The sequence below is a fragment of the Lepisma saccharinum genome, chromosome 3, assembly GCF_977018435.1.
Source record: "Lepisma saccharinum chromosome 3, izLepSacc3.1, whole genome shotgun sequence".
NCBI classification, from domain to species: Eukaryota; Metazoa; Arthropoda; class Insecta; order Zygentoma; family Lepismatidae; genus Lepisma; species Lepisma saccharinum.
Genome location: NC_139231.1, coordinates 128638732 through 128654372, shown reverse-complemented (window position 1 = coordinate 128654372; position 15641 = coordinate 128638732). Strand labels below are relative to the sequence as shown.

Below are 15641 nucleotides of genomic sequence, written 5' to 3'. Positions count from 1 at the left end.
GTCAAGCGGTGCATGAGTGTATAACGTGATATCCTGCCTATCGACTGTGTGATTGCCCAGGGTGCGCGGTGGTCAGTTCCGCTGTAGCTTGTGGACGAAGTGAACCGTCGGAAAAATGTTAAGTGTGAAAGTGGAACAGCGTATCAATGTGAAGTTTCTTATGAAACTCGGAAAATCGGCCACAGAAACCTATGTTTTGTTGAAGGAAGTGTACGAAGATGAGTATTTATCACGTTCTCAATTGCTTGAGTGGTTTCAAAGGTTTAGAGAGGGACGAGAAATGATCGCGGACGACTCGCATCCTGGACGGCCTTGCACGTCAAAAATGGAATCAAACATTGCAAATGTCGGTGAATTGATTCGAATTGAGTACCCGAAGGTCAAACTGTCAACCAACATTATTCCATTACGGTGCTGACGAGCCTTCGTGAGCGAGTAAGAAGATGACGATCTGATTTGTGGAAAAGCAAGTCATGGATTCTTCATCAGGACAATGCTCCTGTCCACACAGCATTGTCAGTCGAGGCTTTTTTGGCCAAGTATGGAATCCCAATGTTAGAGCATCCATCCTATTGACCGGATCTTGCTCCGTGCGACTTTTCTTATTCCCAAAAGGTCAAATCAGCACTGAAAGGAACCAGATTTACGACCGTAGAATCTGTGAAAACAAATGCGACGGAGGTCATGAACATGGTTTCAGAAATTGATTTCCAGCACTACTTCCAGCAATGGAAGATTCGTATGGAGCGGTGTATCGATAGTGCAGGGGAGTACTTTGAAGGGGGTAATGTTCGTATTGTACAAAATAACCAATAAAAGCTTTTGTAGCAACAGTCCGGTTTATTTCTAGCCACACCTCGTATCATTTTAGACTGACATTCATTTTTCAGGGAAGTCACGGATTTCGTGAGAGTGTCAAAGATGAGGTTGTGGCATCCTTTTGTAGACAGTGTTATATCTTACAACTTTTCACGTATGGACAGTCGCAGCAAAAATGTGGGGTCTTATAACCCCTCTGGGTACCCCACTGCATGTAACACGTCACTTTCACAGTGCATGGCGACAACAGAAACGATATCAGCAAAGAGAATACTTGATGTCTATCATGGGAGGTAGGGGGATTCAGTACGTCACCTACTTACTTGATTCCACACAAAGTAGAAAACCCTGTTTCAGAAAATAAACCTCAATGGAAGCGGAGGCACGACGGATCTTTCCAATCTCGCCGAAACGAGAAACCTACGACGATTGTCTCGCCATGTTGCTTTTAAAACAAGGCTTACTCCTGAAAGAAACATAAGAAGGCGATTCTCCCCCCCCCCCGCTTCCCTCCCCTGGCGGTAATAATACGGGAAGTAGCAACAGTCCAACTCTAAGTCGAGAACGTTGTTCTGGTCTCAGAAATCCACTTCAAACGTTTCGTGGAAGTTACAAACTATCCATTGGAAGACGAAATTCTCCTTGTAGACTGGCTCTTCCTTATATTTCTTCATCCCGCTACCAGATGTCACTCTTCACAGCTTGAGAGCACGAACAGATGTTCACGTAAAAAGATTTATGTTGCATTCGGAATGTCTTACCTGCTCTGAGGAAAATAATGCAAGTTCCAAGAATGTGACGTTTTCCCTTAGCTACTTCAGCTTAATATTAATGGAGCAAGTGTGCATATTAAAAATGGCACTTTACATACATTATAATGTCATTATTTATTTAGCAAGTACTAACGGGTTCTCAAACTATAAAATCGAAAAATCCAGTAGACATACTGAAGTTTATGGGAGACTAATAAAAGTATGTAAATTAGTGTTTCTTTTCATTTAGGATACACCACTGGGACGACGTTCAATATATCTAATTACAAAACTGGGTGTGTTCAATATCAAAGCAGTGGAGACGAATAGGGGGCGCAGTTGCCCCAACTTTGTGCCATTTTTGCCCTCGCTCTATGTGAAACCTTATATACAGAGCATTCCCTGAAATTCGGTACGAGACTCGGCGGCAAGCGGCCCTGCGTCAGAGCTTGTATTTCCCGTTGAACGGGGTCCGCGATAGTCGGCTATTAAAATTACAGTTTTCACATTGTGTACTAACCTTGACTACAGAAGGTGTTGAAAATGATGTCCCTCTGCTGCAACACATTCCTGGCATCTCCGAAGGAAATTGGCATTTACACGTGCAAGTTCGTCCACTGTAATTCTCCCGATTTTTCGTACAATACTCTCTTTTAACTCACGGATGGTGTGCGGATTGTCTTTGTATACTTTATGTTTTTAGATTTAAGAATTTTAGCGGCTCTAAATGCTGTGGTTTATGAAACATCCGTTTCTTGTGAGAGGCGGCGGATAGATTTCCGAGGAGACTGTTCTAACCTTTGACCTATCTCATCAAGTTTTTCCTCAGTAAGTACACGTGTGTTCTTCTTTCCACTTGTATTCAGAACTGACCCTGTTACTCTCAACTTATTTACGAGGTTTAATATAGTGGTCATATGTGGAACGGGAACACCAGGAAATTTCGTTGCAAAACGTCGTCGCACTTCTCCACAATTCCTCTTTCCGAAGTAACACTCGACAATGTAAATCCTTTGTTGTAATGTAAACTTTTGTGGTGCCATATTAAGCCACAATCTTCAACACACGGACACGACACAACACAACTTCCGAGGGAGGATTATACTGGCGTCAGTCTGCAACGTCAACAGAAAGGGAAAGAGAGCGAAGGCAAGGAGACCGAAAAAAACAGACTGTAGCGTGCGACTCTCGCGCACCCTGTACACCCAATCTCCGCCACTGTATCAAACTATTTTACGTATCGGGGTGTAAGGGGTGATGCTTCCACGTAGTGCACGCTGGACTGCAGACTAACGAGGCTCTGATGTCTGGACCTACGGCCAATATAATCTTCGTAGGACTGTTTGTGTGTTGTCCTGTGTTTTGTCTTTATATGTGCTTAGTGCCTTTTTACAAGGTTTTAACCAAGGTAAGAATATCTTAATCCTCAGAAACGTGTTTATTTTTGTTATGATAAGGGGCTGGACCCCGTATAATGTGACGGGTGCAAAATGACCTAAGTGCTGACGCACCCAAAATTTAAAATTCACATTCAAATTCAAATTTTTTTATATGCAATAACATTATTTATCACAATTCTCTGTTGTGAATTTACATTCTTTCATGTAAAATAATATTTTCCCTTTATGATTTCATTCTTCAGGGTGGCTCAAAAAGTCAAAAAATCAGGCTAGAATTTCACGAGAAATGCAATGGTGAAGGTTTTTTCGACGTATCTTTAATCAGTAAAAGGTTATGACTGAATTCTTGTACCAATTTGCTCCTTTTCGAGGTGTTAGAAAAATGCCTTAAGATTTGTTTAGCGCATCGGCAACGCATCGAGATCAAAGTGACGTCTAGGGAGAGAAGTTCGCATGCCATTGCACACGATTTTAATCGGATACATCCACAAAGAGCTGCGCATTATGAATGGTTGTCGCGAACAATTTACAGTGTGACGCTTCCATTGAATTAAAAGTCCTTCACAATGACAAGGCTAATGTTTATGTTCATAAGGAAGTTCATAAACAGAATGTGCGACCCTTGTCATCTGATAACTAACTTTGGACAGAAACTGCTTCACAACGTTCCCATAGTGTTCTGGTGTTCCTCCCTATTGAAAAAACTATGTAAAAAGTAACTTCTTCCATAAGCAAGGATGAAAAAACCTATTTATTTAACAAATCCAAGTAGCACTAAGCATTTAAGGTTCCGTTGATGAAAAATTGACTAACCAATCGTGTTCCACACAGCACGCCACGCCATTAACTTACCAACACTAACCTTTGAGCTTTGATCTGTCGAAAATGGGTTATTAGATAAAAAGGATCGAATATTCTGTTTATGAACTTCCTTATGAACATAAACATTAGCCTTGTCACTGTGAAGGACTTTTAATTCAATGGAAGCGTCACACTGTAATTGTTCGCGACAACCATTCATAATGCGCAGCTCTTTCTGGATGTATCCGATTAAAATCGTGTGCAATGGCATGCGAACTTCTCTCCCTAGACGTCACTCTGATATCGATGCATTACCGATGCGCTAAACAAATCTTAAGGCATTTTTCTAACACCTCGAAAAGGAGCAAATTGGTACAAGAATTCAGTCATAACTTTTTACTTGTTAAGATATGTCGAAAAAACCTTCACCATTGCATTTCTCGTGAAATTCTAGCCTGATTTGATATATCCTATCACCCCCTTCCCATTTAAAATTCTGAAGTTGAATTCAAGATGGCGGACATCAAAACTTTTGGACATGTCAAAACCGTCCATGAAGTCATGAAAAATAAGAATTTTGCTTAATTGGGAGCACCAGCGTCCCCAAAACCGCAAGTGCCCGAGATTCCCCTCCCCAGGGCCGGCTCTGGTGTGGAGTGAATCGAACTGTTAAGATTTTACAACCAATCATACAATAAACACGTGTAAACCATAAGCGTAGCGTGCATAAGAAAAATAACATATATCTCTCGTAATTCTACAGGGTGAAATTTAGCATCCAAATGTTAATAACGTGCCTAGCTTGAGGAAAGTGGAGTGGCGACAAAAAAATTTCCCAGGTGAAAATTTTATCTTTGGGTGCCTTCTTGTAAGGTCTTATCCAATGAAGAGATTACTATTAGGAATGCTTACATATTTTGAGAACATCGTGCCAAGTCACTGGTGTAAACAATACGAGGATTGCTTACAAAGAGCTCGTTCCTGGCACAGACTTTCAGAGAGCCCTAAGCAACTTGAATCAATGTCAGACTGTCTTTTTCTTCTTCTTTTGCTTCCCAGAACGGTTTCCATTTCTGTTGGTTTGTACTCTTCTTGGCACACAACGTCGGCATCACCACGACCCTTTGCGTAGGGTCGTTGATCGCAAGGCAAACGCAAACAAGTGCTGTTCCCATGGTGATTGAGGAGCTGTTTATTCGCTGCAGTGGAAGGGGAGGGAGGGGAGGTTCCGAGCGTCAAGCGCGTTTATGTTTAATACCTAAGAAAGCTATCTCTGCGATCTTGTTTACTTTTGGACAGAGAGTTTTGCGAAACGTTGCTCTGGTGAACTCCGGTAGCATGGCAATTTGCATCTCTGCAACAATACAGGGTGACCACAAAGTCTAGTACCAATGGCGGTGTTGTTTTCTGATTACAGGTGAGGTACGGTGCTGACGAAAGAGAAATATAAACACTGGGGGAAGGGCTGCGTAGAATGGACACCACGGTCTACTGATCTCAACCCCATGGACTTTGCCACGTGAGGGATTTTGAACAGAATTCGTGTATGCTGTGAAAATTCAGGATCTGCATCATCTCTGGGGAAGAGAAGACAGTGCAACGTCTCTTCTGGGTCCTCTCGTTTTGAAGAAAACATGTTGAAACCTTTGTGAAAGTTTGATTTTGATTTGATTTTTAAATTTTACTTCGCTTTTATGATACTTTTGGCTAATCGCAATGTTTCAGAATGTGTGTTTAGACTGATATAGCTTTGTATTGAGGAAATATACTGTTCATCAGTTTTCCATTGGTAAAATATTTTATAGCCACCGTCTACAAGGATTGCTTGCCTAAAAAATTCAAGGTTGCCAACTACGATCTTTTGTTATTTTAAGTTGCTTTTCTGGGAGCAAGTGTGGTCTAGTCCAGTGTTCCGCAACCTATTTTTACTCACGGCACACCCCAGACGGGCCTAGACTCAACACGGCACACCAAAATGTCTGTCCCCTCAAAATCATATGAATCTTAATATAATTACGAAATATTACGTCGTTATGTAATCAATTATTATTATTATAGTTATTATTATTATTATAAAACATGAATAGACTTATGCATTTATTAAAAATGTATTAACTTTAATTCACTGTAGAAATTACACATTTTTAATACGAATTTTAAAGTAAATAACTCTACTCATACCTTCAATGCGATACTTGAGCCTGCTTAGCTGCACACAGACGGCTGATTCGTGGCGGAATCGATGACAAAGCAAGCCTCATTTCTTCATCGATGGATTTGAGTCTCTCTCTCTCTTTGATGTTTTAATTGCAGTCAACGTCGAGAAGCCCAGTTCACACAAATAAGTAGTTGAAAATGGTAATAACGCATTAACTGCCATCTCGGAGATAGCCGGGTATTCACTGCTTATTGACAACCAAAATGTATCCAAAGGCACTTCGAAAAATTTTAATTTCAATGTTCTGTCTGGTTTCAAATCTGCCAGTTCCTCTTGTAAGCGTAAATTTTTCGGAAGATATTTCGAATTCATACTGAATGGATCACGAACCCAGTCAAAATCTTCAACGCTCTCTCCAAAATATTTTTTGAAAGTCTGCTGCAAGAGTACTAAATGTTCTTTAATTAAGTCCATCAACACCTTGTTATCGTCAGCAAGGGGCCATACAGTTTGGAACATCTCACACGATCCATTTTCAATTGTCTGTATCCACAAGTTCAACTTATTAATAAATCCTTGAATCTTATCCATACTAGTAAGAATATTTTCGTTTCTACCTTGCATTTTTCTGTTTAGTTCATTCAAGTGTACGAAAATATCGGAAACATATGCCAACTTAGATACCCATTCATCATCTGCAAATAAATCAGCATACTCATGCCCCTCAATAGTCAAAAATGAAAGTACCTCCTCTTTAAGTTCAAACATTCGCGTTAACACTTTACCTCTAGATAACCATCGTACTGTATGTAGCAGAAGTGTAGTGTGCTCTGATCCCATTTCTTGACACAAAACGTTAAAAAGCCGCATATTTAGGGGCCGTGATTTGTTTAAGTTCACGACTTTTACTACTTCGTCCATCACAATTTTCAGAGGAGATGGCAAAGACTTAGCAACAATGGCTTCGCGGTGAATGAGACAATGGTCGGTTCGTAAGTTAGGATTTACTTCGCGTTCTTTACCCACGAATCCTTTCACTCGGCCTGTCATAGAAGCGGCTCCGTCTGCACAAACACTAACGCAGTCCTTCCATGTTAATTCATTAGGGACCACATATTCATTAGTCGTACGAAATATTTCTTCACCGGTTGCTCGCTCGGGTAGTTCTTTGCAAAAAAAAGAAATTACTTGCAATTACATCCCCATCAACATATCTTATGAAGGAAAGAAGTTGTGCGTGACCGCCAATATCGGTGGACTCGTCGATCTGAACTGAGAACTTTCGACTGCTCTTTATTTTCTCCTTCATAATGTCTTCGATGTCACTGGACATGTTAATAACTCGGCGGCTGATTGTGTCAGCAGAGAGAGGAATTTTTGAAATTTCAGTAGCAGCTTCTGAACCCAGGACTATTTTTACCATTTCTTTACACGCGGGCGTTAACAACGTTTCTGCTATTGTGTGTGTTTTTTGGCTTTTACGATAGGTTCGGCTACCTTATAGCTAGCTTCTTGTACTTTTTGCGAAACACGTATCGACGTAGTCATGAGCGTCACTTGTTTTTTATTTTGTTCCAACAACCGACGAAAATAATTCACATCTTTACTTAACAGAGAGGAATGTTTTGTTGACAAATGTCGTTTTAATTTACTGGGAACCATAGCAGCATTACTGAGTTCTTCACCACACACAACATACTCAGGGATTGGGCATGTTTTGTCACCACACCAAAAAAAAAAACCGTAAGATAAATAGTTATCACTATATTGCCGGTGAACTACTTTCTGTTTCTTTTTTTCGGGCTCGATGGTTTCACAACTTGCACTCGAGGACGGACCACTCCGTACAAGGAACTTATCCATATCGAAAAAAGAAAATAGTAAGACTGGTGTAGCAATCCAATATTCGCACTACTGCAGAGCACAGCTGTGATAGAACTGAACTGAAATACTATAATTGTTGTCTGACAATGTGCGGGTCCTTCGGCGAAGGAAAAGAGCAATAAAGTTTAAGAAGCGCAGACAAACAGGCACAAAACAGCCAGCCGTACACAAAAGATGCAGTGTTACAAACAAAGAACTAGCTTGAATAGCTCTATTGCATGATTGGTGCGGGCCGCTAAAAGGCTTGCTAAAAGTCTTACGCGGCTTTCTTTGCGGTGAACACAAAGCTTGCCGCCTGTAACCCATCAAACCGGCCCAATATTACAGGCGAGAATACATATAAGATGAGCAAACTATAACAATATTGAGTAAATAAATTACATTTAATTTCTATGAAAATATAACAGTTATCAGCAAGAATAAACAAGCACCTTCTTACTTAAAATCGACAATTAATTTCTTACAATATTACAATAGTAGGTAAATGTTCGCGTCACACTTTTCACCTTGTGACGGCACACTAGTGTGCCGCGGCACACCGATTGCGGAACACTGTCTAGTCGGTAGAGCGTCTGACCGCCGATTCCGGCCTTGCCCCTGCATAAAGCGTCTCTGTGGTTCACACAGCCTTAAATACCTGGAGAACCCTGGCGAATGAAGGCGGTCGGAGCGCGGTGCTGATAACATCCAAAAAATGGGCGAGATCCAGAATGTGTGGGCCCTATTTCCATATCATACCTACAACATAGCCTCATGGCATGTGAACGGGGAACTTTACATCATCTTTTTACGTTGCTTTTCTGCCTCTTTAGGCTAATCGTGACGATGGAGATTCTATGAAACTGACGAAGGGACACTCATAAAACTGGGAGTCCACTCTAGCAGAGCGTGACGCGGCTTACTAAGAGTGGAAGCTCCCCCACCCTCTTCCTCGTCACGCTTCTGTCCCAGTGGGTGAGCATGCACTTGATTAACCGTACTTTTCTCAATGACACTTCAGTCGCGTCTCTTGCTTTCTCGAGGCTCCGCTGCAGTGGGCGACCAGCTTTAAGATACGCCAGACCGGGACTCAAATCCGGACGCTACGATAGCGAGATCGTGAGTCGACCACTCAAAAGCGCTATTGAGCAATGCGGCTCATTGTCAAGTTACAACCATGGACGGATTGAGGAGGAGGGTGGAGGGCGATGCCCCCCTCTGTACGTATAATGAAATTAAGTAATCATCGCCGATACATCCAAAACTTACATGGTAATTTAACAAAACGATTAAAAAATGATCGCTCCCATGTAAAATCTAAAATAAACATTTCTAAAATTAACAATAAACCTTCAACAGTCTAGCGGACGGTAGATAAAAAAAATAGTCACCCATTCATTCAAGTTCATTTCCGATTGTTTCTAAGTTCACTTTAGGCACAGAAAAACTAATCTGAACTGGACCTACAGCTTAAAGATAGATCTGAACCACTATGTACCACAGGTGCCTCTATTGAGTATTGAACCCTGGACACTTGCTTACAAGGCAACGACGTTACCACTACGCCATCAGGGAAACCAACGACCCCTTTAACATGATTTGACAAATTGTATTATTGGAGTAATCAGGTAGTAATCGATAAAATATGGGGCAAATAATGCTCAAGGTCAAACAATAACCTTCATTTCCTGCTTTAAAAAATACCATTCCTGTGTTCAATATTTTATTGCCTTAAATGTGCTTCAGCTTGATTATTAGTGCCCTAAAACCAAGCCTGGAATACAGAGCATCTAATTGGTCGTTAAAAGTATTGCCACTTTTTCGCAGAATTCGAACCTTGCGTGGGATCTCTGTGGCCGCAAGTGATTTTGCATTATAGATCGGCCGGCTAACGGTTCGCAAAGGGCTTGCAGTAATCGCCGGTGCATTGAAAGTGCCGGCACTTCTTATCGACCTGGTAGTCCACCAGAGATTTCCCAACCTTCCCATTACTGTTTCATCCACTTACCTCCCTTTGAAGGTCGGTTCCCGCGCGGGTCGGCTGGCTCCATGTTGATGCATTTTTCACCACGATGAAACGCCACCACATCCCAGTTCAGTGTTGCCAGGCTGCGGCAGCCTTGTTCGGTCGTGTCCTGAAAGATAAATAAATGCACGAGTTCAGTCTTGGTTTGTTCAAACTGATTTAGAAATTCTGATCATAGGAATCATTGATCTCTCCCTTGAATGGGTTGGCGTGTCCTTTAGACATTATTTCAGCAACTTTCAAGAAAAGTAGACAATACCTATTGTCCTTATGCCAGAAACAAAATCGGTATAAAATGGAGAGATTAGAAGAAATTTGTAACACTGAAATCAGTTGAGTATTTTTGGGAAATGGGAAAAGATTCAAATGCAGCTTTCCAACATGGCGACCACTCAAAATGGCAACCGACATTGAATCATTTAACACTGTATATTTCAGCTTCAATGTATCTGATTTTCATGTTCGTTTCTTAAAATCCAAGTTCAAGGACTGAAAGGTAAAATTAATTAATTAACTCCCTAATCATGGGCGCCAAAAAATTTTCCAAGAGGTGGGGGAGGGGGGAACATCTAAAAGGTGCTGTGTATGATAATAAAGCTTTAAAGAGTGAGAAAAGAAATGTGAAGAAATAAGAAAAAGGTAGAGGAAAAAGAAAGAAGAGACGGAAGAGAAATAAAGAAGCAACAAGACAAATGGATAAATAGAAAATGCAAGAAAAGACAGAGAGAGAATGAAAAGGAAAGAAATTAAAGAAGCGAGAGATAAACATGCAGAGGGAGAGAAGGAAGAAGGTGAATAAGATAACCGGGTCACATATAGAGGGGAAGAGAAAGGAAAGGAAATACAGAAAACTAAGAAATAGAAAGGTACACTAATTGAAATGAAATAAGAGAAAGAGAGGGAAGTGAGAAAATAAAAGAATGGCAGAGAAAGAAGAAGGGAATGAGACGGAAAAGCATAGAGAGACAAGCCTATACTGACTCCTGATCATTTCCCAGGGAATGGGTTGCTATTGTAAGTCTACTTGGGGCAACCCTGGGAGTTAACGGCGACCTGAGCGTGGTGCTGATCACCTCGCCTCTGGTAAACGGGAAAACCTAACTCAGGTTGTAAATCTGCCCCTTGAGGCAAGTATATACCGTGAACATCTATTTTGGTCTCTGATCGGTTGCTAAGCAACCACATACTCACATATGGTCAAATTCATGGAAGTCGTAAAGCGTAAGACGAACACTCACGTGCAAAACATAAAACAAACAAAAAAAGTTGCATGAATTAATTACACGCGGTATCAGCTTTATTTAAATGCTTTTAGGGGGTTGGGGGGAAGATACCTACGTTGTACTTTATCTGAAACAGGTCATTAATTCTGGGAGCACGCCCATGCGAAAGAAAAAGTTAATTAAAAAAATCTCCGTCCGTTGTTGGCTGACATGACAACATCTGTCCGGCGTAATTGGAAGCGCGAGGGGGAGTGCGGGGGCTAAAATAGATAAAGAGAGCCAGCTCAGCAATTTGGCTCCAATGCCGGAGGTGAACGATAACATCATGCTGTTTGGGAACAGCGAGGAGACGAGCTGAAATGACGGAGGAAGATGGAGACCAGTCTGGCAATTTGCAATTTTTGTCTGGAAACAAACAGGCAAGTTACGGCGCCGTAAGCGAGATACGAGTAACTCTCTTCTCGTGGCCAAATTGACATATCAGCGCTTTGATTATGCGAGAAGGACGTCTGCAAATTAACCATTAAAATATAATTTTGTAAAGCTTAATGTACCCGCAAATTGATACGGGAATAATGACAAGTGAGTGTAGAGATACTTGGTTTATGAGAATTTCGTCTCGTTCTAGACATTAGTAAATTAGAAAAGAAAATTTCACCTATCAAAATTACCTTATGAATGGATGTACTGAATTATGATTTCTGAATGCGACAGCACTTGTGTCAATTTGCACAGTTCCAAGTCCAAGTGAGATGCACAAGTATTGCTTGGCAAATTGTCCACGACTAGTTTCAGTAATTTTTCTCTTGCGTACTATGCGTTTTCAGGGTGACCACTCTAGGACCATGATAAAATTTAAGTATAATTCCCTGTTTCAAGGTGAACTTTCCAAAAATTCAAGGGTATAAAAGCAGGTGTTTTCTCTACATCAACGTATTACGAATCTCACCACTAACGCATATGCACACATAAATATATTAACAATGTAAAGAATATGTGTGATTACAATATATCCAAAAATTCTAAATCAATTCAATTAAAAGGTACATATATTTAAAATATTTAATTTAAGGTACGGAGTTTACATTTGTTTACATTTACATTCCACATAGACTCGAAATACATCTTCAAACACAAGTAATGGTTGTTAGCTACGGGATATACTAATCTACAAAAATTTGTTAATTGTACAAGAACTTCAAACTCAAATTTGTCAATTCAACTTTAGGATATCTTATCCTGCAATATTCTTTCGTCTGTCAGGTAGACTGTTCTGCAAAAGACACTAAAAAGTAAACGGATTTGGAGAACTATGTTTTATTCTCCCCGCAGCTTTTCTTTCCTTCCTCGATAAATATAAAATCTATACCGTGAAAAACGGAGACAAATTCACGTAGATTTCCCTGACCCAATAATCCACGCAGAATTCCCAGAATTCAAGGAATTCCTGGTGAGTAGCCACCCTGGTTTTAAAATAACGTACTTGAACTTTAACTTTATTCTGAGTGTGCACCTGGAAATCTCTATCTACGTAAATTATCCATTTTTAAAAAGGTTGTGTGTAAAAGACTCCTAGCTTAAGTTACAAGCGCAGGTTGTGGAGAAACCTGTACAGGGAAAATACATTAAAATGTATGGAACTTCTAAGACATCCTCAAAGATTGTGTAAGAGACCTGTCCTGTTCAAAATTCTAAAAGCATTCTGTATAGTATGCTCATCATCTTCCAATGTAGAAATTGGAAAGGTTACAATTTAGAATATAGAGAGCGTTTCATCCGTAACAGATAAAAGTCTGACCTTCCTGTCAGAATTCACTCTCCTTATGCACCCCTGTTCAATAATCGTCCACCACTTCCTTTTTCTCACACAATTCCTGCTCCTTACTCTGTCCTGTCCTTACTCGCCAACTGTCTCGATTCCCCCTAGCATTCAACAACTTCCTCTCAAGTCAATAACCTAACGTTTGCATAATTACTTATTCAGCATTCCTTTCTCTGTTTCCTGCTATGCTAAGAATGACAGAAGACTTGTCACTTCTACCCAATACCTTGGGTACGATACGATAGGGAATGTATGGCTTGGCCGAAAGAAAGTTACAGTCACAAAGTTCATAGCCACCAGCAAGGGTAAGGTGACATTCTTTAACAGTTGGTCTGAAAAGTTCGTAGGCTGACTCATAGATGGCGTTACTAGAATTAAATCCATGTGATTTTTACTTAGTACTAACCTTCAAAAGATACGTGTATAAATTTCACAGCTGCCGGATAATTAGTTCGTGAGATATAGCATTGTGAGTGAAGCAGCTTTTGTTATTGTGAAAGAATGAATAAAAAAGAATTTCGTGTGTTAATAAAGCATTGCTTTTTGGCGAAAAAAAATACTGTTGAAGCCAAGGCTTGGCTTGATAAACATTATTCGGACTCTGCACCAGGAAAATCAACCGTTGAGAAGTGGTTTGCTAAATTTAAACGAGGCGAAATGAGCATCGAAGACGATGCACGCAGTGGACACCCCAAAGAGGCTGTTACCGACGAAAACATCAAAAAAGTCCACAAAATAATTTTAAATGATCGTAAAGTGAAGTTGATCGAGATAGCTGAGATTGTTACATAGCGTTGTTGGAGCGTTTAAAGGATGAAATCACGAAAAAACGGCCCCATTTGAAGAAGAAAAAAGTGCTGTTTCATCAAGACAATGCACCGTGTCAGAAATCAATGAAAACGATGGCAAAATTATATGAATTAGACTACGAATTGCTTCCCCATCCACCATATTCTCCAGATCTGGCCCCCAGTGACTTTTTGCTGTTTGCAGACCTTAAAAGAATGCTCGCTGAAAAGAAATTTAGCACTGATGAAGAGGTAATCGCCGAAACTGAGGCCTATTTTGAGGCTAAAGAGAAATCGTACTATAAAAATGGCTTCGAAAAATTGTATGACCGCTATAATCGTTGTATCGCCCTCAAAGGCAACTATATTGAATAATAAAATCGAATTTTGTCAAAAAAATATTTTTTACTATGTTAGCCTACGAACTTTTCAGCCCAACTGTTACTTGCAAGGTGGGAAAAAAGGGCCAACGAATGGCTCCGACAGGAGAAAATGTAAGTGATAATTGAAGAGGGTAGGCCAGTCTATTTTCAGGTGGATGAACTGGGTGAGTGTTGCTTTGATATATGGAGAGGTTTGACATGACAATATTAGATAAGGGTTTGTGAATAAATTGAATTGATGGCCAATATAAATGTTGCTAGTTGCACGGAATCCTTACATCCCTAAACAGAAGGTACCGGCTTGCTGCACTCTGAAAGCGTTGAACTGAGGAGGCTGAACAATATTTTCTGGGTACAATGTCGATAAGATAATACTTAAGGGAAAAAATGTTCTCAATTTGGTTACTTAAGAAAATACTAATGCTATAAAGATAAACTGTGTGTACTGAAATTGAACTCCAATGCTAATTAATTATGATGTAGATTATATCCTCATTAGCATTACAAAATATGAGAAAGTGAAAGAGAGATATAGAGAGAAAGAGAGACAGCGATATATATATATGACACGTCCTTTCCCATTGCACAAATATTTATTGTTAATATCTATTGTTATTAATTATCTTTTCTTGTACAAATGTTTATTGTTTTTGTAATATCAATTACTGTAATTTACCTATCACTGATAATGTCAGGATAGTAACTAACCTGTATATAGTTATCTTGTTAAGAGCTGTTGCCATGGGAATTACGAGTGTCTTTTGTCTTGACTTAGGAGTTCGGGCTTCGAGTTTTAAAAAAGAATGTTTATGTTGAATTGTAAGAAGCTGTTATTTCTTTGACTGAAGTGGATTTTATGCACATAAGTATTTATTTTGCTAAGACGTAAAATATAATTATTTTCTCTTAGCGAAAACTTGACTTTGATTTGTTTTGACCAACGAACGAAGAGAGATATGACCCCATACCCTGAGAGGCATCACGTGTATGCTTTCGAGTCTTTCATGTGAACTTATTATTTGTTCTTTTAGTTAAATCATGTTCTTTTGACTAAAGAACGTTTCAATATTTTGGCGCAACAACGCGGGGCTCGAAATCTGTTGTTTCGTTAGTGGTGTTCATTTTTGTGTGTTCGTGAAGAGTAATTGATTTGTGATTGTGATGGAAATTCTGTGCTAGAAGAATATGGATAAGAAGATGTTGAGAAGTGCAAGTAAATCGTCGGCTGAGGAAAATGAATCTCCAGTGCAGTCAGTTCCAGTTACAGCAGACCTGCTTTCTTCAATACGGATTATGTTGGAGGAAAGTACAAGGGCTATGGAAACTAAAATTCAGGGAAACATTAGAGAAAGTTCCAGCAATCTGGAAGCAAAGATCCAAGAAAACGCCATTGCTTTGGAATCTCTGGAATCTAAAATTCAGGGAAACATTAGAGAAAGTTCCAGCAATCTGGAAGCAAAGATCCAAGAAAACGCCATTGCTTTGGATTCTCTGGAATCAAAAATTAAGGAAAAGATTAGAGAAAGTTCCAGCAATTTGGAAGCTAAGTTTCAGGAGAATGTAGCCATGTTGGAATGCAGTTTGAACTTAAAGTTAGAGGAAAGTG

At 39.9% G+C, this 15641-nt stretch overlaps 1 protein-coding gene across 1 annotated transcript in view; it reads right to left on the bottom strand.

Moving 5' to 3' along the window:
• The window catches only part of LOC145985678 (kielin/chordin-like protein), a 294740-nt gene that overhangs the window by 162476 nt on the left and 116623 nt on the right, over nt 1-15641 (bottom strand). Inside the window, exon 4 of the mRNA XM_083119746.1 lies at nt 9802-9928. Coding sequence (XP_082975872.1) covers nt 9802-9928 — 127 coding nt within the window. The remainder of the gene's footprint in view (nt 1-9801; nt 9929-15641) is intronic.